The sequence below is a fragment of the Engystomops pustulosus genome, chromosome 4 (assembly GCF_040894005.1).
Source record: "Engystomops pustulosus chromosome 4, aEngPut4.maternal, whole genome shotgun sequence".
NCBI classification, from domain to species: domain Eukaryota; kingdom Metazoa; phylum Chordata; class Amphibia; order Anura; family Leptodactylidae; genus Engystomops; species Engystomops pustulosus.
The window spans coordinates 151,407,229-151,431,451 of NC_092414.1; the positions used below are offsets into that span (position 1 = coordinate 151,407,229).

At 41.4% G+C, this 24,223-nt stretch overlaps 1 protein-coding gene across 4 annotated transcripts in view; it reads right to left on the reverse strand.

Moving 5' to 3' along the window:
• RNF111 (ring finger protein 111) overlaps nt 1-23,193 on the reverse strand; it is a 45,185-nt gene extending 21,992 nt beyond the window's left edge. For 3 of the 4 annotated variants that reach the window (XM_072148108.1, XM_072148107.1, XM_072148105.1), the window contains exons 1-3: nt 22,850-23,192; nt 6,680-7,565; nt 1,041-1,170 (exon numbers count right to left, since the gene is read on the reverse strand). In XM_072148108.1, coding sequence (XP_072004209.1) covers nt 1,041-1,170; nt 6,680-7,496 — 947 coding nt within the window. In that variant the 5' untranslated portion in view covers nt 7,497-7,565; nt 22,850-23,192. Of the gene's footprint in view, nt 1-1,040; nt 1,171-6,679; nt 7,566-22,849 lie in introns of all 4 variants that reach the window. The other variant, XM_072148106.1, reaches the window with a different exon arrangement.
• Nucleotides 23,194-24,223: the final 1,030 nt, after the last annotated feature.

The window sequence follows — 24,223 nt, forward strand, 5'->3', positions numbered from 1 at the left end:
TCATTGTAACCCCCAGCCAATTTTTTTTTTGGTCTCTGTGACAATTGGATTTTAAAAATGTTGGGTTGTCATAAGAATCAGGATTAACAATAAAGCTTCATCTCAGACAGCTTTGATAACTGTTATAGCTGATTATTGTAGTCTAAGGCTAAAGTACAGTAGATTTCCAACATCCAGAGGTCCGTTTGTAACTAGGAGTCGTATGCAAGTCAAGTATTCTTAAGTAGGGAACCACCTGTATTAACAAAATGTTATTTTTGTCCCTGTGACAATTGGATTTTCAAAAATGTTTTACGGTCATGGTAACAAGGATAAATAAAATTTGATTACAGACACATTACAGCTGATCATTGCAGCCTGGGACTAAAGTAAAGCATCCAAAGAGCTTCACCAGAGGTCACAGGGGGTATAGAGGTCAGCCTGTAACTAGGAGTCGTCTGTTAGTTGCGTGTCTAAGTCAGGGACTGCCTGGATATATGAAGTCTCTGTACAAGGCTTTCCAGCTTAATAGAATGCTTAGCAACACTAAAAAAAAATTTAAGTGCGACCATAATTGACCCCTGAATTTGTGCGCCATTTTGTGCATATTGTTTCAATATTACAACTGTTAAAAAACAAAAAGGGAAGGAACATAATAATATTGTCCACATTGGCTGAAATAAAATTTTAAAGGCATATGCTGCTCCCAGTTCCTTGGGGTTCACCAGGAATCAGGATTTTTCAGGGCTTTTAAGCCAGAAAACTTCTGCACAAGCCCTGACGAGTGTGTAGATAACTTGTAGGGTTGTCCCTCAGTTCTGTTACCATGTACACAACTTAATAGGGCTCAAAATGTTCTATGATCTGTATGAAGAAGTAGAACTCTGGAGGACCCCCCTATCAGTGTGCGTTTTCCCTGGAACTTTTTTTTTTGGCCATATTCTACTTAGTAAAGCAGTTTAATACAGAAAAAGTTAAAACCCTATACAGCAATGTCCAACCTACATACATAATGATTGCAACACAGATAATTGGAAATATACGGTGGTAACGGCTCAAACCTGTATGTTTCGCCAACCGTGACAATTTCTACTTCACTGTCAGTTGAGGTAACGTTGATTTCTTCATTGTTGCCAGGGACTTGGGGTGTGGATGAAGCCTCAATGACTACAACGTCCTCATCAATGCTACCTGTGAAGATAAAGCAATAAAGTATTATTGTAAATCCTTCACATCTCCTCCCCTAAAGCATCCACATGCTTCACATATTTGTTGAGTGTCCCTGTACAGTCCTGTACAATATATAAGAACAGACATCTGAGGGGTAGGTACGTGGTGCGACCAGAAAAGCGGTCAGTTCCTGCTGCAAGAGGGACCAGGAAGTAAACATGTAAAAAAAAGTAATAAAGGCATCACCACATAAACATGTTACACTATGAATAGTCTTTTTGAATGGCAGAATCAAGCTTCATCCTCTCACACATTGCCTTAGCAATAGATTGCTTCATTTCTACCACTGCTTCTGAAAAAAGGTATTTCCATATACAATATTTATAGCATATCTACAGAATACAATGTCCAAGAAGTTTGTCACCTGATCACAAAGTGGAAATGTGGCTGTAATCACTGTAAGACCTCACGGGCCACAAACGGGAAAGTGAACGTTAGCGGGTCACTTCAGGTGGGTGGACACTGCACCGTGATTGGGCGTAACAAAAGTCTATGTGGTCCATGAGGCCATCTCTTCTAGGTCTTCAGGCATTTCCGGAGTGGATGAACACACAGAACAGGCACAGGTCCCTTATAGGTAAGCTATAAGGGAATGACATTCACCAGTTTCAACCACTTCTGGGTTTGCCTATAAATAATTTAATTGGGCCTCATCTATGAGAGTTCAGAACACTCTATGGCCATTTATGAAGCTTAATGAAGACCTGTCACCCTGAAAAACCCACCAAATGTGGCCCCCATAATCCTCCCCCAGTATGTCCAGTAAATTTATTTAAACCGATCCGACCTATTACTAAATAAGAGGTCGGATCGAGTATCTGGTGTGCTGGCAGTCGGCCTTATTCATAAGGGGGCGTGCCGACACACCAGCGGTCACATTGGTGGAGAAGCCGGCAGCATCACAGCGCTGTCGGCTCTCCGCGGTGCGGCCGCACTGCACTACCAGCGGCTGTGGCCGCAGCCTGGGCTTACATTACCGGCCGGCCGCGCCGGCTTATTTACAGCGGCAGCGATGCGATCCGGAGAGCCGGCAGCGATGCGATCGATGCTGCCGGCTTCTCCTACAATGTGTCCGCTGGTGGGGGCGTGCGGAGGGTCAGCACGCCCCCTAATGAATACCGCCGACTGCCAGCGCGCCGGATACACGATCCGACCTCTTACTTAGTAAGAGGTCGGATCGGTTTAAAAGAATTTACTGGACATAATTTTTTTTTTTAAATGGCTAGGGAGAAAGGGGCTGGGGGAGGATTATGGGGGCACATTTGGTGGGTGGGTTTTCCAGGGTGACAGGTCCTCTTTAAGAAAATGTGATTCTATCATAGTGGTCAAAAAGTTAGAGCCAGTTTTTCCCTAGGCTGGTGGCCCACAAGCGGGTTTAGTTCAAGAAACTCGCTCCATACGCTGGCAGGATTCTCCAGAATGAAACTGGCATTGGTGGATTAAACCTGGCAGGTCCATTTAGTCCTGTGGTTCAAGGTTGGAGCAAGTTTCCCCCATCAAGCTGGTCTTAGTCCTCCTCTAACAGGTTAGGCATGTAAACACTGGCCTCTTAAGAGGTAGGGTTCGGGATGGTCTAGGACAGTGGTGGCGAATCTATGGCACTGGTGCCAGAGATGGCACTTGGAGCCCTCTCTGGACTCAAAACCTCCTGCTGCAGTCACACGCAGCCCAGGATGTGCCATGTTCAGCAGTATTTTAAAGTGACTTGAAGTGCATGAGGTGTGAACAGAACTGGATTATCATTGTAGTCCCTTCTCCGGACCGATGATTCATCCTGTGAAGGGGACCTTAGCGGAAAACTACAATAATAGTCTGAATTTATCCTTCTTTCTTCTGTATTGGTATCCTCGAGACGCCAATACAGTAACCTGTATTGGCGTCTCGAGGATACCTGTGAGTTACTTTAAAGTAACCTGTGAGTTACTTTAAATTGGCATTTGGCACTTCGTAAAAAATATGTGGCTTTTGCTTGTAGATCCGGCACTCAGTCCCTAAAAGGTTCGCCATCACTGGTCTAGGAGATCAATTTTCAGCAGTCAGAGGTCTGGCATAGTTGAAATTATTCTTTTAATCCACTATATCAGTAGAAAGAGCAAGATATTCTTAGTAGGTATAGACAACTCAAATTGGCAAGGTGTAATGCTGCATAGTACCAGTCAGCGCTAAATGCCCAATCCGACTTTTAACTAATCTGCCAACAGGTGACACACAGGTCAAGAATAAGAGGTCATTCCAGCAGCCGTCTTCCAAGATCATGGGACCAAAGACTCAGTAAGGCAGGGAACTGCACTTTGGAAAGGCGGGATAAGATGGAATGTGTTTTTACAGGCAACACAATCTGAAAATCTGTTCTATGCATTAGAATTTTGCATGTCCTCTACAAATGAGAACACCATATGCTGCAAAATCATCATTGCACATTGTGTAGCAGCGGCCCAAGTTGTCAGCTTTGCAAATTTACTGAAAGGTCACATGAAACTCAAATATCAGCTGAAAAATACCATTTCTGTAGATCACAAATAAATGGAAAGTGTAAGAGCAATACTGGAGATAGGATATTCCCTGCTGATTGAGAGTGATTTGCCTTCATTATACTCAAACCACCTGCTATATCCGCTGCCACCCATGGCAACTAACTACTTAATGTCAGGCAGAGGGATTGATTCTAAATCTTTGCCAACAACCCACTGAACCTGGGGACAACCAACGTTTGATGACTATGAAAGTCATAGACGAGACTAGATGGGCCAAGATCTTTTGTTCAACACAAAAATATTGGGGGACCTTTATCATATGTAAGCATTTGATTGCGGCCCCCTGTTGTAGCACCAGATCGCATTTTTTGTTTTTTTTTCGAAAGAACGCAGACCGGCCCCTCCACACCCACATTGCATGGTGTATTTGCCATTTTAAATGCAAATTTTTCATTTTAAAATTGCAATTAATTCACGGCTTATAAAAGCAGTGTGATCATGTGGTAGCTTTTGGTAAATGCTTTTCTAACACAGAACATTATTTTACAGAAATTAATTTGTAGTGGGGTAAAAAAAAAAAAGTCATTTTTTTGTATGTGGGTTTAATATAAACATTTAATCATTTGTCATAGATCCATTCTCGCACATTGCAGGCTCCCTAGTGGCATCCCGTGTAATGTCTGTCAGCTCCTGGTTCATTACTGCTCTCTTAAAAGGTACATCTTAGCTGATATCCCTACAACTGATACTTTTAAAAAAAGGCAATATTTTTACTGGTATAAGATTTGGGATACATTTGTCCATATGACAATACTTACTAAGGGCCACATGACGACCATATATCATTTTTATTTCAATGACTGCTCAGAAAATAAAAATTAATTATTTGCTAAATGAAATAATGTTATTATGATAGGAACCATATAAAAATTTTCTTCAGTAAAGGGGTTTTGCCACCAAAAATGAGTTACCGGTAAGTCCTATTTTGTGGATATGTCCTAACTTACTGATTGGGGGGGTAAGGCCCAGCTTGTTTAGTGGGAAAACCCATTTAACCCCTTTGTGACTGATGGTCACAGGTGCCTGAATGTCCAAATACATTTTTGACAAACTGTTAAATGACGATATCTCTGGAAAAGCTTTACATATCATTTTTTGCAATTTTTACTTTGTTTTTTTTAATTCGATATGTAAAAAACTATCCTATTTTTTCTTTATAAAATTTGCCAAAAATTGACTACAAATTAGAAAAAAAGGAAGCTTTTTGGTCATTTTACTAAAGATTTTTTTAAAAGTTATTACTTTTACCAAGAGAGGTTATAAATATACAGCATTATTCCACCACCCTTTCCCAGGTTCAGTTACAGGGGATGCATGTACTTTTCCAAAGTGAAAGTCTTTCTTGCAGTTCCTTCTACATTCTCCCTTCAACTGACAGGATGGAGGAGGACACACATCAAACGCCTACGGTATATACCAGTGATGGCGAACCTTTTAGAGACCAAGTGCCCAAACTACAACCCAAGCCAATTCATTTATCACAAAGTGCCAACATGGCAATTTAATCACTAACTTATTGCTCCATGCTCTTTCAGATGTATCAGTGTCCCGAGGAAAAAAATACAGAAGCTAGAAGGAGGAGAAATTATGTCCATACATTCCCAATCCTCCTGTAGTCCCAGGCAGCGCTGTTGCTTAATAATAGCATTGAGTGTGGCAAATCATGGGCTGCCTGGGAGTGCAAGTAGATACCTTAAGTCCTCTTTGGTGATGGCCTGGGTGCCCACAGAGAGGGCTCTGAGTGCCACCTGTGGCACTCGTGCCATAGGTTCGCCATCACTGGTATATACGCATGTATAAGCAGAGTTTTTCAGCAAAAAAAATGGGGTGAAAATCCTCACCTCGGCTTATACACGAGTAAATTAAAAAAAACATAATACTCACCCTCCGGGCCCCCGGATCCTCGGCGGGGCTCCCGGCGGCTCCTCTTCTCGAGAATCTGGAGCAGCACCGAGAATTGGGGGTGAGCGAGTATCGCCGGAGGGAGAGTATTAAAGGGCTGTTCCCATTTCAGCACATTACAGTTATTGTTTTATGATAAAAAGTTATTGAATTTTCCAATATACTTTCTGTATAAATTCCTCATGGTTTTCTAGATCTCGGCTGTTTGTCCTTCTATAAAAAGCTTCTATGTTAACTACTAGTGGACAGAAATCTGACCAAGGTCACACAGGTGCACAACTCGTTATATCACAGAAAGTATCATCAGAGCTGTGTGATTTAACGAGCTGTGCACCTGTGTGACCATGGTCTGATTTCTGTCCACTAGTAGTTAACATAGAAGCTTTTTATAGAAGGACAAACAGCCGAGATCTAGAAAACCGGGAGGAATTGATACAGAAAGTATATTGGAAAATTCTATAACTTTTTATCATAAAAAGAATAACATTAATTTGCTTTAATGGAAATTTCCCTTTAAGTTTTTTTTTTTTTTTATGCGCTTGGCATACAGGGGGCTGGCTGGCTGTATACTACAGGGGGCTCGCTGGCTGTATACTACACCCTCTGCTTATACTCGAGTCAATAGGTTTTCCCAGTTTTAAGTGGTAAAATCGGCTTATACTCGGGTCGGCTTATACTTGAGTATATACGGTATATCTCCCGAACCCTTGCACCCAGAAACACATATTAAAACAGGAGAGTCTGCCCTTTAATGTGATATAAGGATTGTGTATATATGAACCAGATATCTCCACTCTTAAAGCTACAATCGGAATAGAAAGCTGTGCACAAAAATCAAAATGTTTTAGCATAAACTTTAATGGTGGAGATCTCTGGTTCTGTGAAGCATCCATGTACAATCCTTATATCATATTAAAGTGCTAGATTCTCTTATTGAAAATGACACCAATACAATGGACAGACTTTATCCACTGGAAGTAAAAATAGAAGCGTTTTACTCTATAGGCGGTTGTCACAGACATTATAGACACTACCTGAGGGAATTGCTGTTCCATTCTGGTGGTTTTCCCCAGGAGACACAAATATGTCCTCTTCTCCTTCAGTGGAAGAACTGGAGGCCGACTCGCTGCTGAGGTCATTCTCACTGGAGCTACTAGAACTGGGTAGCAGAGCATACTTCTGCCTTGCTAGCACTTCTCGCTTTTTTCTTTGCATTAATATCCGCTCTTTTTGTTTTTGTGTCCTCTGTATTGAACCCTTTTTCATAAAAGTCTTTCGATGCACAGGCCTCCTCAAGCTGTTGACTTGATAACAAGGCCTTTTCATGAGCATAGGCACAGAGTCTGACTGGGGACGAGGCCATTTTGGAGCCCTCGCACTAGGAGTTCTGTTAGGAGGATTTACTCCTGCGGGTGAGAAACGTCTAGGGTTGTCCTTGTCCTCATCAGAAGTCATTGTATCGGAATCACCAAAATGTGAACTTGAAGAAGGCGAAGATACACAGTCACTAAAGGAAGAATCATTATCATCACTTTGGGGCTCTAGTCTTAGCTCCAATAGTCTCTGATTTTCTTTACCAGCACAACTTTGGGTAAAGGAAGGACCAGCCTGCTGGCTTTTCCTCTTTTTTCGGACAAGGCCCTTCTCCTGATCTGTGCCGTTGTTATTTAGGTTTCTCTGTTGCTTATTAGAGTCACTGCAACAGTGAGAGAATTCGTTACCTACTTTACTTGCAATCATGTCCACGTCTGCTGGGAAGGTCCCTGCTGTCCCAGTACACTTAGGGTTCAGCAATACCCCTTTCAGATTTTCCGGTCTCTTTGGTTCATCTGAGGGAACTTCACGCTTCATATCCGCTCGTAGAACGTCTTGTTACTTACAGAAATAGACCATGAGTGGATTAGTGAGGTCCACCACAAGCTGAAAAGAGAACAAGAAATATCAGTATAAGACAAACTCTGTAACCGTAATAGCAGTAGAGAATAAAGCAGCCGCCAACACTTTCCACTGAATGTCATATTTTTAAAACGCTGACAAATAAAACTGCTGGGTCGTAGTTCAACAAATAATTGCCAACACAATTTATAGATCACCAAACATAGAAAGGACAAATAAAAACCTTTCCTTAAACTCAACTAGTCACGGCTATGAGAGAAAAACAAGAACATGAGTTCACTTCTACAGGAGCTGTAAGTAATAAGAATCCCATGCTGGGAGAGGGAGGTGATATCACGCAAGGTGTGAATATCCACCACTCACATGACTTCACCTCCCTCTCCCATGCTCCTTGCATAGGAGAAGGAGGCGGCGAGGGCGTGCATAATTAGCAGCCTGCAGTGCAGGACATCATGTTCCTGCACTCCATGCTGCTAATTATAAGTCTTTTTTTTTCTAGGTATCCCGGCATATCAACATTAAAGAAGACCAGTGCCGGGATTGGAAAGAAGAGAAGCGCGGGTGAGTATTTCTAGGTGTTTTTTTTCTTTTTCAAAGTGGTAAATTCCCTTTAATGAGCAAGAATATGGAACTTTTTGATTTTACCAATTGGCTGCAGTGAAACAAAGAGTGGAAAATTTAAAAAGGAGTCCGAATACTTTTCTTACCCACTATAAGCGTCAGTAGGGTGTCTACACAACAGACTGAAGAATGTATGTGTATGGAGGAATATATAGAAATACCATATATACTCGAGTATAAACCTAGTTTTTCAGCACAAAAAAAATGTGCTGAAAACCCAAACTCGGCTTATACTCGAGTAAAAAAAATATAGGTTTTACCAGGTTTTGTGGTAAAATTAGGGGTCTCGGCTTATACTTGGGTCGGCTTATACACGAGTATATACAGGTATTTGCTGAACAGGACTATTCGACAGCTCTCATGTCCATCATAAAAACAGATACATATTTTGATGTTGTAAAAGAAAAAGAAAAAATGAATAAAACATTTTTTGAGGGCTTTTTCATCTTGAAACCATGATGCCCTTTAAGATTCCATATACCAAATCCATCAGGCATAAGGCAAGCCTGTTCTGTTCTAGCAGACGGAGCAGCAATGTAAAAAGTGCTCGCCCAACCCTGGGCTATCGTATTATGCACCATGATCATAAAGATAAAAGTCAATGAGCAGGGTTGTGGAGTCAGAGTCGAATTCTCAGAAGTGGTAAAGCTCCTCCCCCACAGATCACAGTAAAAAGGCACTGGGAACACTTGCCTTTAAATAGCACTCCTAAAGTGACCAGAAAATCAAGATTCAGGTAAATAGCAAAGCTAAAGTTTTAATAAACTATGCATAAATCAATTGTCCAGTGTATAATCTCTCCCTATGCTGTGCCTCTAGTTTGCTTTTTTCTGAGCTCATGTTTGTTGCTTTCAGTTGAGATGAATGTACATGCATTATACAACGCTCCTTCCCTATAGATCAGAGGGGAAGGAACGTCTGCACTTATATTAGAACTGCCAGAGTGATCAATCTAGACATGCCTTAATCCAGTTTTCTTTCTGTACACAGCTTTATGTTTTAGCTTGCTTTTCCCCAGAGTTCATTTTTGTCAAGGTTAGCTGATGAATTATGAACATTATCCATAGAATATGAGGGAAAATCTGTTTTATAACATCTCATATTTATAAATACACACATGAAAAAGTACTCTAGGTATAATATATAATGTTATATAGGTATAATATTTTTGTTATCTAATACTGCTAAACTGTATAGGTATTGTGATGTAACACACTTAGGCAATTCCTCTATATCCAGAAATTGTTAGAGATGTTGCCCATGTGGTTACTGCATTGCCACCAACCCAAGTCAGTGTAGATGGGCTGTTCTCTAGCGTAAAAATAATTTGGTCAGAATTGAGGTATTCTATGGGGAAGGAACTGATTGAGGCAATATGGTTTCTAAGAAAAAATTCATAGACTCACTGAACAAATATTCAGTACATTTTTGTTGAAAACGGTTTGCCCCCAAATAGGGTTTGGCATTATTACAATTTTTTAAAGTTATAGATCTAAGGTTGTACTTTTATATACGGTATTTTTTATGTTCTGCCTAAATAACTCAGTTCTTGTATCATAATGGTCATAAAAACACTGTATTTATCACATGCTTCAGGTTTGTCGTTGTTCGTGAAATTGAGAGGATGAGTTTCCAACTCAATAGCCCTGTCAGAGGAGACAACGTGATATCACATGTTCTATTATAAAAATAGTGGCAGACAGTAAGAGGTGAACAAATAGCAAGCAACACAGAAGCTGAAGGGGGTCGTATGGTTTGGACAAGTACACGCACACTCTGCATCTGTAGCATAACCTAGGGCAGTGATGGCAAACCTTTTAGACACCGAGTGCCCAAACTACTACCAAAACCCACGTATTTTTTGCAAAGTGCAATGCGTCAATTTAAGCAGTAACTTATAACTACCTTCTTTGTCACATGTTTAAATTGTATAGGCACCTGAGGACACCAATACCGTAGAAAGAAGGACTGCAAGAGGCCTTGAGTCTGGTCTGGCGAACCGTGCCCTGGGGTGATGGTGCAGGTACCCATAGAGAGGGCTCCGAGTGCCACCTCTGGCACCTGTGCCATAGGTTCGCCACCACTGACCTAGGGAATAGCAATGGACTTGTACTGTACATAGTTTGAACTGGTTAAAATAGGTGTATTAAATTCTTACTAGTTATCACTTTTTACTATTTGTTCTAAGAAACATTTAACTATAACTATCCTATCAAGTTAAAGTCTCACAGGTAATTAAAAAAAAAATGTTATGACATGACATAAGGCGGTTCCAAAAGATATTGTCTTTTAAAGCAGAAAAGAAGTGCAAATTTTGACCTGGCCATTCAGGTATTACCTTTGGTAATAAAAGGGTTAAAAATTATAATTGGGTGTCTTTTAGTGGCCATTCAGATGCACCCATTATTTGGCTTTTTGTTTTGCTGGCAAATGTAAAAGCTGCATCTTCATACTGCTTAGTGGCTAAATCCAGGATATGTAACCACAAAGAAAATTCTTATTCAGTGGAATGCCTAAGTGCTCACTTGTGGTCACCATCCAGCAGGAGTCATATGAAGAGATCACTTCTTTCCTGCTCTTACCCTATCTGAGGATTGCTTATAGTCCTCCATAAAGCAACATCAATAGATAAAACCCAATTGTGTAATGTCAGCTAGTTTTCCTGCCTAAACTGTAACCAGCATGTACAACATCAAGTAATGACCTTTCCTAAGATACAGCTCACCACTTGAAAAACAGGTTCTAGGCTTTTAAAACCTTATATTGGCATATCAAAATATACTTTAAATCATGCCTAAACGTTGAAGCCAAACTGTAATGCAGATGATAGTAAACCTTTTTTAAAGCTGATAAAGTGTTTAATGGCTTAACTTTTTCCTTATTCTTGAAGTCACAGGATAGACATATCTCCTCCCAAAGCTCAATCATCAAATCAAATATTCGGTAGGTATGCAATGACATGAAGCACAGCAATTTTTTATTTTAACAAATCAATAGCTCTTAACATGTACAACAACTTTGCCTATCACTTTCATTACATGTCCAGCAGTTTGTTGTCTTCCTCAGTTTAGCCTGTCCCTGCAGTAACTGCCTCCGCCAGCTGTGCTGCTTATGTCTCAGAAACCATATCTTGTTTACCCAAGAATCTTCCCTGTCCCCAGTTAGTCCCTCCATCCAAGCCTGCAGAACTTTGTCTATTTCTCTCCCCCCCTCTGTATCAGACCCTTTACCCCTGCCACCTGCCCGCATGATGCTAGCAGTACCACCAGTACCCCTCATGATTTTTTAACAAAAAAAGAACTTGGATACACATTGTCAATAAACACTTTGGGAATAATCAATATACGGTAGATCTTTATTATTACACACAGAATTAAAATGTAGCAAATTAGTAAAACAACAATATAAAAAGGTGTGTCCAGTCCTAAAAACTAAAAGTTATATTATTGTCAACTCCAAAGACGCCTAGAAGAGCTGGCAGCAAATTAAAAGGAGATCTACGGCTGTGTCTAGCTGAAAGCCCTCAAGAAAAACAGTGAATCACAGAATATATATCTATTTATCAAGGAGGTTTGGCGATAGATCACTGTTTATGTTCAGATATTACCTCCCTTATTTTACCATACTTTTTATTTTTTTTAATTAGGTTTAATTTCCCCCCATTTTTCTCAGTGGTTTTAAATGTCAAAACAAGTTTTTTTGAACCATGTCTATTGATTTCTATTGGCATACATAGAAGAGCAGTCGGTGTATCATAGTATGCTTCCAAACAAAATTTTGTGTAAATTACTATAATTATTATTGTTCAGCAAGTCTTAGGCTGCATTCACATGACTGTCGGAGGACGTATATTTACGTTATAGGCCGGCAATGGTCGCATGGAGTGGAATGCAGCTCACGTGTGGCACCGTAACGCTAAAAACACAGGGAAAAGATAGGACATGTCCTATCCTTCCCCGTGTTATGGCTCCGTGGAGCTCTATGGAGAGGGGAGGGATTCAACCCTCCTCTTCTCCATGGCGCGGGACGCATTTCCGTTTATCTACGGCCCGGTGGACATAAGTTTGTGGAAATGCTGCCTTATAAGAACACAGCAGATGTGTTTCTGTACAACTCAAAGAAGAGAAAAGAAGAAAACACCTTTCAATACAACCTAGCACATAGGAGTTGAGCTCCACATGGTAGGAAGGTAGGAAGGTCATATAGTCCAGAAACATTATGCTGGAATGTCATCTTTGGCAACAGATGGCATATGGAGATGAGTAATGACTTAGTAAAATCTCAGTGATAAATTTTGGTAAAGTCAGAAATGAAACAAAGGATTGAAGTAGAATCTACACACAAAAATGATGTGAAGGCACTAGAAAAAGAAAAGCAATGCGAAGAAAATACAATGACAAAATTGTTCAGCAGGCGTGAAATCAAGTGTATAGCAAGTAGTAAAAATGGATAAAAAATTAATTATAAAACCACACTTCCAAAAATTGGAAGGAGTCTTGGAAATAGAGAGAGTGGGGGTCTCTGATATACAGGAGTCAACCGCACATGCTTGGCCACCTCTCCGTTCTCAGCAGCTGGGGACTCCTGCGCCTGGGAGAGATCTAGGACAATTAGGAAATTTTTCAAAAAAGTGACTGCTACCATTTTAGTAACATATTTTTCATCGATCACCAAAATATTCCAAATTTACAAATCATTAATTGCAAATTATCTTTCTCTATTATGAGTTCATAGTATCATGGTTTACACGTTTAAAAAAAAAAAAAAAACACACATGTTCAAGTTCAACCAGAGGAGGAAGTTCTGTTGCTTCTCTGGGACCGGCTCCTTGTACAGCACTGCGAGCCCAGCATGTGAGGGACACTAACCCCTTCAGTTATGTTTTCATTCTGCTCCAAATCATTTTTGTGACCCTCTGGCAGCAGTATGAAAAATATAGGGGAGGTTTATCAGAAGCGAGCAGAACTATTCTAGTTACCCATAGTGACCAATCAGAGCTCAGCTTTTATTTTCCCACAGCGGTTTATTTAGTGAAAGCTCAGCTCTGATTGGTTGCATATACAAAAGGATTCACTTACTATGCACTTAGTGCAGCTTTATTGGATTGGAGGGCAGGAGTACAGTAGGCCCTGATCTTACACATATACCATAAATGTAGTGTGCGTTTATATGTATGATATATAGAGATACATATTCAGAGAGCTACTCCTGATGTTAAAAACCACAACAGGCCTCAGTTTGTGAAGAAAACACGAGTTCTTTCACAAACTATCAATTAGCTTCTGACAGAGGAATGTGTTTGGAAATCTTAAAGTGAGAGGGGGGCAGGGGGGACCTTCCTTGAGTCACAACCCTAAACTTTATATATACACAAAAAAAAGAGCTCTGAAGCACGCACTTATCTGCTCCAAGTGCTCACAGTGCAAGTCTCAGCACATAGTGACTCACTGATAAAAGGCGCTTCACGAGCCTCTATATAAAGGCATGTGGATAAACCTGGTGATCCCACCGAGCACAGACTAAGCTACAGGAATAAAAATAAAATGGAAGTAAAAAAGAAAACTCCATCAAAAGTTGGATGGCCACAGCCTCAGTTGTGTAGCAGCGTTAGTTTGCATGTGTCTGTCGTCATTCCAATACTTGTATCAATAATTCTTGTGCCATATGAAAAACAATAAAACGTCACCCATACTATACTTAGGGCTCATTCAGGCTGCCACATATACGTCCCCATAGACGGCAATGGCAGCACAGCCCCACACATGTGTGTGCCACCATTTTGCGCTGCACACCGGGAAAAGATAGAGCATGCGCTATCTTTTCCCTATTGTGTGGCTCTGCGCCCGCTGTTTCCTATGAAGGGACCACCTCCTCCTCCTCCTCCTCCTATCCAGCGCCTGCCCAGGCGGCATAACGCCGTGTGAATGTAGCCTTATCCATATAAAGTTTCTGTGCAGTTACCAGTCACATGACCCACCAGCAGCAGGACTAAGGATTTCATGTCCTGTGTCCTGCTGCAGTCTGGTGTATGACGGGGGCTGTGAACATACTACTGTATGCACACACTTTATGATAACCACTCCCATATCAGTGGATGGAGAGCGTGCAGAAGCTAGCAGGACACAGCATGTCAGAGGAAGTCAACTTTGAAGGGAGAAGTATATTGGATGTTTAAGGTCAAGGAGGCGGTGAAGTCAGGCTCTCCACATTGAAGATCACCTCCTCTGCTGTGATTGACAGGCCTGTGTCTAAGGACAAGTAACCGGCTTTTGAGAAGTCAGATGGGCAGCATGTGAACACTACAGTGCATCAATGATATTAGCACTCCACAGATGAGAGCAAAGATACCATTATTATGGCAGGGGCCACCTATAGTGGCATCGTGCCACCTCTGTACAAACAAAGAGCAGCAGCAGACTGGCAGCTCCACCACTGGATCACAAAGAAAAAAAAAAAAAAAAAAAAAAAAGATAAATTTAAGGTACAATATTTACATTAATTTTTATTTAATTTGTTTTTGATCCTTTGTAACCCCTTTAAATATTAGCTATACAGCTAAAAACAGAAAAGGTTAGTATGTAAACCAAAAAAAAAAAAAAAAAAAATAGTACTAATAAGCCATGGAAAACATAAGGACTGTTCTCACATTCAGAAGGACTAAACGGAGTTTGGCGCTGCTCCAGGATGGGAGTGCCCACGCCTCCCCCCCACCAGCCAGCTGCGTTATAATATAATTAACTAGAAGTAACAAGTGATATCTTCCACAGTGCAAACTAATTCAGGAAACCTTTTCCTGTTCTCCCATAACAGGATCATTAGATGTTTTAGAAGTTGTAAGCTATAAGTATGTGTATAACAAGTCCAGCAAATTGAGAGTTTAGAAATTTTATCCGGACACTATAGAAGTATAAAGGGAGCCTTAGGTGGCACTGGATCTCACCAAATAAAAGGCCTAATAGTGCAATGTATACTGTATGTCGCTTCACAGCGAGGAGATCTACCGACTCTGCTCTGTGCCGGAGGCAAGTACTGGTTCACCAGAATTGACAAGGAGTTCCCGGAATAAGTAGTTGCTAGCCCTTTATTCTAAACACAGGTTGCAACATGTAAAGTAAGAACGGTAGAGAGCTTGGAGAATAGACGAGTCTTCAAATTTATATCACCTCTGCATCACACGTAAAAATGACTAAAGCTTTTCAGTTTCCATGATCGCTCCCCTTCACAAAATGTCGTCATAACTCACACGTGTGAATACATTGACTACATTACAGCTAGCCTTATTGTTATTATTAGAAATATTCATTGTTTGCAATGTGCTCATGTTGCAATTTATGGCCGACTCGTCATTCCACGGTGACAACCCCTGCCTCCTCTTCACATTATAAGAGCTATTTTAACGTCTAGCGACAAGTCGTAAAATCTATCTTCAAATTTTTCCTTGCTCATTTCACCTTGTAAATTTCTTCTTCTTGCATCTCTGAGATAATCATCATAACCTGGATATTAGCATTGCAGATTTCTGACATATATCAGCAAATAATATGCTCCAATTAATTGCTTTCACTTCATGTAAAGCATTAGTAATAATTCCTGAATGCACATCTAGACCGGAAAATATAGAAGCTGAAAGACAACATCAACAGTGGCTTAGTGCTTGGGGTCCTGACTTCAGGACTGAATCCAGGCAGGAATAACACAAGGGTGGGGTCCCTGAGATCTCCCTGTTCCTGTGTGTCACAAAAATACCTGGCAAAGGAGTTTTATGGACAGGGACCACATTTTATGAAGTTGGCTTCCGTGTAGGATAGGGAAAAAAAAAAAATTGCAATGCCTGATGGGAACCATACTGAATGATAAAATTTTGTGGCTATAAAATACATCTCAACACAACATAAATAAGAGAGCACGGGAGATCCAAGGTTTACAATGTATAGATTTACATGCAGCTGCATTGCGATTCCCATCATAACCAGAAACAGCGCCAGGCCATAGGAACACGACACCTTTATGATATATTTTCCAAGCGAATATAATGGAATTTACAAAGGTCTCCCAAACCAACCATAGCCTTACAGCTAGTCTCATCAACTGTTGCCATAAAGCCTACCATAAAAAAAAATTGAAAAGAACGGGGCGCTTATTCCTAGATTCAGATACTGTAACTTTGGTAATCTTCTAATACTTGTTATCCTTCGTTATAAAATCAACATTTCAAATCATGGTAATGAGCCAGAAAGGCTTGGGGGTGTAACCAGTGCACCTCCTTGCTGCTGCTTTACTGGCTGTTACACTGCAGGAGCAATTCCCCTACAACTGTGTGCTGAAACTTCCCCTGCTGCAGTGAGTTGGATGACTTGAAAGAACTTATTTTAGTGCTTATCATTGTACCAGAAATTGGCATTATAAACGTTTGCACCTGCTGCCCACCATGCAATTTCCATGGAATTTTAGAAATGTGAAATGTTGCATAACCTGGAACCGAAACAGAACTGAAGCTGTGGTGGGTGGCTACACACAAAACCAAATACATTCGGATAAGTTTAAAAATGTGAAAATGGAAACTTATTCCTGTAAAAAGTACATTTTGCAAGGAATTGTATACTGGAAATCAAAATTAGAAAAACACACACATTTTCCTAAATTTCAAGGTCATTGTATAGTCGTATGTCTTTAAAGGAAACCTACCACTTAAAAAAGTGGTAGGTTTTATACACATATACATGGCACCAGCTCAGGGTGAGTTGGTGCCAGAGCATATTTTTGTTAGGGGAACAAAGCCCCTATCCCAGATTTAGAAGTTATATTAACTTATAACTCGGTGCACCACACTCGGGCACGGTACACCATGCGCGCGCCCGTGCGTGCGCCGGATTCTAAAGTGCTGGAGAGCCGGTGACGTCACCAAGCTCTCCGACACACACGTGCCTGCGCAACTTAGCACGGGGAAACAGAAAAATTCAGAAAATATAGTTAGAATATTTCTCTTTGTTAATTTTGCAAAAATCTGTTTTACTGGCCTGGGGTATCCCTTATTAAAAATGCCTCAAATTTTGATCAATGGCGATTACATTATTTCTGAAAAAAAAAAAATCAAGTGACAGTACAGGCGGTCCCCTACTTAAGAACACTCGACTTACATACGACCCCTAGTTACAAACGGACCTCTGGATATTGGTAATTTATGGTACTTTAGTCCTAGGCTATAATAATCAGCTGTAACAGTTATCACAGGTGTCTGTAATGAAGCTTTAGTGTTAATCCTGGTTCTTATGACAACCCAACATTTTTAAAATCCAATTGTCACAGAGACCAAAAAAGTTCTGGCTGGGATTACAATGATAAAATATACAGTTCCGACTTGCATACAAATTCAACTTAAGAACAAACCTACAGACCCTATCTTGTATGTAACCCGGGGACTGCCTGTATTCTCCAATTTTGATTTCCAGTGTATGTGTGGCTTTTACACATAAAGTAATGGCCAATTACTACAGAGGAAAACTGAATACACTCTAATAAAGTGCTTGTATCACGTATCCCCGAAATTAAGACAGTGGGGTTTATTTATCAAGGGTCGCACTTCTCACTGTCGTCAGACTATGCGCCTTTTTCAGGGATTACACTGCTTTCACAGGTATTTAAGAAGTGTCTGCGCTGGAATTTTGGCGCACACAGCTGCGCTGGCTTCCATGTGACACAAATTGGGGGGGGGGGGGTGACTGATTTGGACTGAGCGCGGGATTTAACATTTAAATTGTGTCACAGGCCCAAGTACTTACATGCGCCACTAAAAAGATGGTGAACTCTGTCGGACCTGAACAGGGAAGCGACACATGGATGATCTTCGTGAACTTCAGCGGACACCTAAGTAAATGTGCCCCAGTGTCTTATATTCATTTTTGCTCCTTAAGAGGCACCAGGTGTTATTTTCAGGAGAGGCCTTTTTTCCCCATGAACAAGAATTCACATTAAAAATTCAACATTTATTAATATATTGTAGTCCTGTCTTCACATACTGCACATCTCCATAACCATCTGAATTCCATCAATAAAATCTTGTAACTCTTTCACTGTGTACAACAATCTATGGTACCATAGAATTACCAAAATAACAACAACTTAAGTAACCCTTTAAGGACCTCGCCCTTTTTTGTTTTTTCACTCCCCACAATCAAAAATCTTTAACTTTTGGGGTTTCTTTTACGTAAAGAGTTGTGTGACGGCTTGTTTTCTGAGTAACAAATTACACTTTATAGTGAAGGTATTTATTCTTCCATGCCATGTACTGGGAAGCGGGAAAAATTTTTTTTTCAAAATGCAGTGATTAAAAACTTGTGTAGAAGTTTTTTTAATATATATTTTGCCATCTTCTAGCGCTTATTACTTTTCTATACTTTGGAGTACTGAGCTGTGGGTGGCATCTTTTTTTTTGCGACTTTTGATGAAGTTTTCAATGCTGCCATTTTTAGGACTGTGCGACCTTTTGACCACATTTTATAGATTTTTTTTATATTTTTCAAAATGGCAAAAAAGTGCCATTTTCGACTTTGGTCGTTATTTTCTGTTACTGGGTTAAATGCAGTGAAAACCCGTTATTATATTTTGATAGAACCAGCATTTCCAGATGCGGCGATACCTAATGTGTTTGTGATTTTTACTATTTATTTATATCAATTCTAGGGAAAGGGGGATGATTAGAATTTTTAAGTTTTTTTAATATACATTTTTTTTTTAAACTTTTAAAATTTTTTACTTTTAATATTTTTCAGACTCCCTAGGGTAATTTAACCCTAGGCTGTCCGATTGATCCTACCATATACTGCCATACTACTGTAAGGCAGTATTTGGGGATTTTCTTCCTCATTTATTACAATGTGCAGCCTCGGGTCTTCATGGCAACAGATCGCCGCTCCCCGATGACGTCACGGGGAGCGATGATCTCCAACAAGATGGCGGCACCCATGCACGGCATTTTTTTGAAGCCGCTGGCAACGATGTGCAAGCACCAATTGTGGGCGTTACCGGTAAGTCTTTGCCGCCATATGCAGCAAATACTTCCCGGCTATGGAGAGGTCTCAGCCCGTGAGCTCTCTCCATGCACCCGCAGCCGACCCATGATGGGCTATCACGTCATGGGTCGTGAAAGGGATAAGGACCATTATATCAACATTTTCTCTCTAAACTGTGAATTTCATGTATAGCAATAGCACTTTCCTTGAATGACCCCTTCATGTCCTGGTCGCTGCTTGCAACACATTTGCAGCGCAACAGTCAGTGATTTTATCCCATGAATTCTTCACCCATGTCACATCCTCTTATATTATCTAAATGATCTACTAATAATGTATGGTGTGTGGGGGAGCTGTAGCAATGACTGCCGCTTGGACTTATTTCAGGGGAGGTCTTATATTTCAGAGCTTGAAAAAAAAATTACACTAGGTCTTATTTTATTTTTATTTTTGATGGATGCCTTATTTTCTGGGAAACAGGGAATTATCTTGTTTCAGTAAAAACACATCTACTATTGGGCCAAGCCCCTCCCTCACAGCCGTTGCTATTATCCAGAGCTGTGCTCATATTCTAGCTTCTGGAAGCTAGGCAATTAAATCTCTTATGCTAATAAAAGCTACAACAAAGAAATAAAGCCAATGTACTCCCTTGTAAATGTCAAATATAAAAAAAAAAGTTGCTGGACTATTGGACTCTCCTGACAACTTTTACACCACTAAACCAGGAGTCATATGAAAAGGAGCTGAGAAGAATCACTTTTAGAAGCTGGAGGAGGAGTGTCCAGTGCCACTGCCCCTCCAACCTCTAAAGTGACTCCTCTCAGGCAAAAAGTATCTCTCTATTTCTTATAGATATATTTTTTATAGGTAAAAGGAGAGATTTCACATAATAGAAGGAATACTATAAAGGATTTTTCTTAACTCTCTCCAGTACCTCCAGATGTATGTCTGCATTAACCATAGTTTTCATGCACATGCCTGCATTATGGCATTTCATGGAATTACTAAGACTCTATGAGGAAACAAAAATGGTGCCTTGTGCTTCATTAAAGAGGTATTTGACTCTACATGCACAAGCCCGGCTTGCTTACTGGGACAAATCGGATTTTATTTTGAAATGTATACCATAAAACAATCTACAGGGTCTCCACATATCCATACTATTATTTGGGCTCTACAATAAATCAAAAGAATTGTCCAGTTAAAGAACAAAAGTATCAATTAATACTACAGCTCCATCACTGCAACTCCTTTGCCAAACTGACTGCAACACTGACACATCAGTAACTGCAAATCAACGACAGAGAATTAGACTGCATTCACACAATGCGCTAGAAATGCGTTTAGAAAGGCATTTAAAGCGCATTAGAAGAAACTTGTTTCTTGACGCACACATTTTTTTGACCAAAAGCACTTGTGTTGTAAAGTAGAAACACACGTTTTAGCTTTTAACAAGGTAAAAACTATGTTACTGCTTAAAGGGAACCTGTTAGGGCAATTTTTGGGATTAAGCCATCCACATGTCATTATGGACTGGTGGCTTAGTGCCCCGAATCGCCAGTTCCTATCGGAGTTCAATTTAAAAAAAAAATAATTTTTTTTTAAAAAACCCTCTTCCCTCCGCACACTGGGGCAGATTTACTTACGCGGTCCTGTCGCAAACCCGTCATTTCCGCACCAAGGTCCGGAGTTCACCTTCTTCCCGGTGCTTGTAAATGCGTGTCTTGAACACAATTCTAAATGTTAAATCTTGCACGTTGTCCGAATCTGTCGGGTTGTCCGACGGCCACGCAGTTTCTGTCACGTGCAAGCCGGCGCCGATGCGCCAAAATCCGATCGCGTGCAGCAAAATCCTGGGGCAATTAGTCGCAAAGCGGAAATAGTCTGGAAACCCGCCGAAAATGCGCTCCGCGGACCCTTAGTAAATGAGCTCCACTGTGCCGGCGCTCTGGTGCAAATGAAGCTGGAGTAGTACAACCCAGCATTGCAAAATTGTGTTGGACACCCCATGTTAAATGTGCACCAAAAATAGCAGTGCACTGTGTCGGGGCAGTGCAGATTGCGCCAGATTCCTGCAGAACGTGCACCATAAATCCTGAATCTGACGCCCCCCCCCCCTGCACTAAACACAGGAAAACTGCACATAATTCTGTTCTTAGTAAATGTGCCCCAGTGTCCACTACAGCCATGCAAAGATATAGCAAGGCACTACTAATGGGTAGTAAAAATGCAAGTACATGATTCTGCGTTTTATATTATTTCCCTCAATCACACAACATAAATATATTTTAAACCCAATTTTACCTTTTCTGCTCCTCACCTGAGCAGATCTCCAGTAATAACACTTGCTGCATTACATGTTCTGTATATGAAATACAGTAAACAAGTCTACAATGTGAAAACAGCAAGGAAACCCCACATCACTTTATCATGAAAATCCTGTAGAACTACATTTTATTCCGTAAATGTGTCAACAATGATCCTTGTTAAGACTTCCTGGATTCCGTAGGTAAAAAGAGGCAACAAGTTTCCCTCAATTATCAGAAAAAAAATTGCTACAGAAAAATTCAGCATGAAGTCATCACTAGTGGTAGACCATAAGGTTAGGCAGATCCCCCAATATAAAATGTGACTGGGAAAATGGCTGAGAATCTGCTTGATCAGAAATTCTCTGCTGGAGAACAACAAATGTAAGGCTACATTCACTGCCGTTGCCCGCCCGTACCGTAGCGGACAACGGCAGTGCACGGGGAGAGGAGGAGGTGAGCGCAGCTCACCCCCGCCCCTCTCCATAGGAAGTAATGGGGCACGGCGCCGTATTACGGCAAAAGATAGGACAGGTCCTATCTTTTTCCAGATACGGAGCGGTACGGTGCGGCTCCCGTAGGGCGCCGTGCGCCCATTGACGTGTATGGAGGACGTATATCGGCCGTATATACGTCCTCCATACGTTAGTGTGAATGTAGCCTTAGCCAGTATAATACCAAATAGTAACAATATAACACGTTAATAATAGAGTAATGTATCAAGAAATATGTATACAACATTACAAAATTATATACATTGTATACAATCTGTCATCTGTGGTGCGGCCTGTTTCTGTCCATTTTTTGGCCAACTTTAAGGCCACCTCCACACGTGGCGTTTGCGTTGCGGTACAAAATGCAATGCTCAGACTCCTCCTGAGATCACCTAATGAAGTCAGATTGTGTTTGTTAGTAAAGACGAAGCAAACACAAGTTTCACTAGGTGATCGCAGGAGAAGTCGGTGCACTGCGTTGTGATGACAGTCCTGTAAAAAGATCTAGTAAAAAAACTGAGAAGTGTTGCTAGTGTGAACACAGCCTATCGTGTAGATATGGGATTTCATGGATTTGGTAGTGACAGCAATGTGTCAACAGCCCCCTGTATAAATATACATACACAGGATAGATCAGTATAGAGATCCTATGTGTGTGACAATGTCAGCACCTCACCGTGTACATGTAATCCCAGGCCTATGACAGGCACAGAGCTGTGTAATACCTATCTCACCGAAAACAGACAGCCCATGCAGGGGCCAGCAGGAACTAATGGGTTAATGCTGTGAGATGTAAATACCCCCTCCCCCACCCAGGCAGCTCCTCGCCCACCATGTCAGCCTCCGCAGCCCCCGGGACACACACTGGATGCCCTTACCGATCCCGGTTACTCGTCTGCGGCCTGGATCATGACTGTGCCTGCCGTAGCCGGGGACAATCCGACCCCCCGCAGCTTCCTTCCCCACCCAAAGGGGCCGATCGCTTGGCTCTAACCCCGGTGGGGGATGGGGAGGTTCCTTTGGCGTATATGATAGAAGGATCCTGTGACGTTCTCCCCGAGGAACAGGAGAGAGGAGCCGGAGGAGGGGAGGCTCTTGTTTTAGAACTGCCCCCGGCCACCGCGGCCCGTTTCAGCTGAGCTGAGACTCGTCCTCGGCCCGAGCAACTGAGGCTCTCCCTTCCTCTCGCGACACTATAATGACACAACAGGGAAGCGGAAAAGCGAGAGACACATTACGACAAGTTGCTGTTCCGAGTCACGTGACGCATTCTAGGACGCTCCGCCGGCCATTTTGCTTTTGGGCGCCCGTCCTCTTTTCAAGCAAAGTTGTTGTGTTGAGTCGCTATGTGAAATTATCATTACCCTTGTATCTTCACACATAATATTGCGCTATAAATATAGTGGTTAGCAGACAGCACTCCTGCTACGTAAGGTATAGTTCAATCTCGTATAGGTCGGTGACACAAGCAGACTGAGAAAAAGCTTCCAATGCCAACTACAATGCTCCTTGCAGGGTCAGCTCCAGGTTTTAGTAGGGCTCTATGTGACAGAGCCTCAGTGGGCCACTTTGCGGTGAACACACATGGCGGTATTAAAAATTCAGAAAGAAACAGTCCTCTGTTCCCTTAAATATTCCATGGTATATCATACCAAATATCCCCCCTAACCCCCTATGGATGCATTAGATACAGCCAGCCTTACCCCCATCCTTATGTGCCCCCCCCCCCCACCATTCCTGGGCCCCAGCATTAACCCCTGTATGCTCAGTGCTGGCGCCGGCCCTGGCTCTAAGCATCAGCCATCATCCAAGGAGTCATTTAGAAGACCCTAATGCCCTAAGAACCAGGCACAGTGCACACAGTTATTCAAAAATCATCAAAGCTAGCCACAATTCCCACAGTCATTAATAACAGCTACGATTCTCCAAAAATCAGTCATAGGGCACAAAGGGTATTAACAAGGTCTCAAGCCAACTTCAAAGGAAATCTACCTATTAAGGTATATCTGATGGTAGGTTCCTAATAAAAGGGTAACCCCTAAACTATCTTTCCCTAATTCTCTAACACTTCTTATCCTGATGTAAACTCTTTTTTTGTCGAAAGAGAGACTGTCGTTCTATGTCCTTCCCCCATCCACATCTCCAGTTCTACTTGGTCTCCCGTGGTTGCAACGACAAGCTCCTGAGCTCAACTGGCGTACTGGTGAGGTTCTTTGATGGGGGATGGAGTGCCAGTCACACTGTTTGAAGGT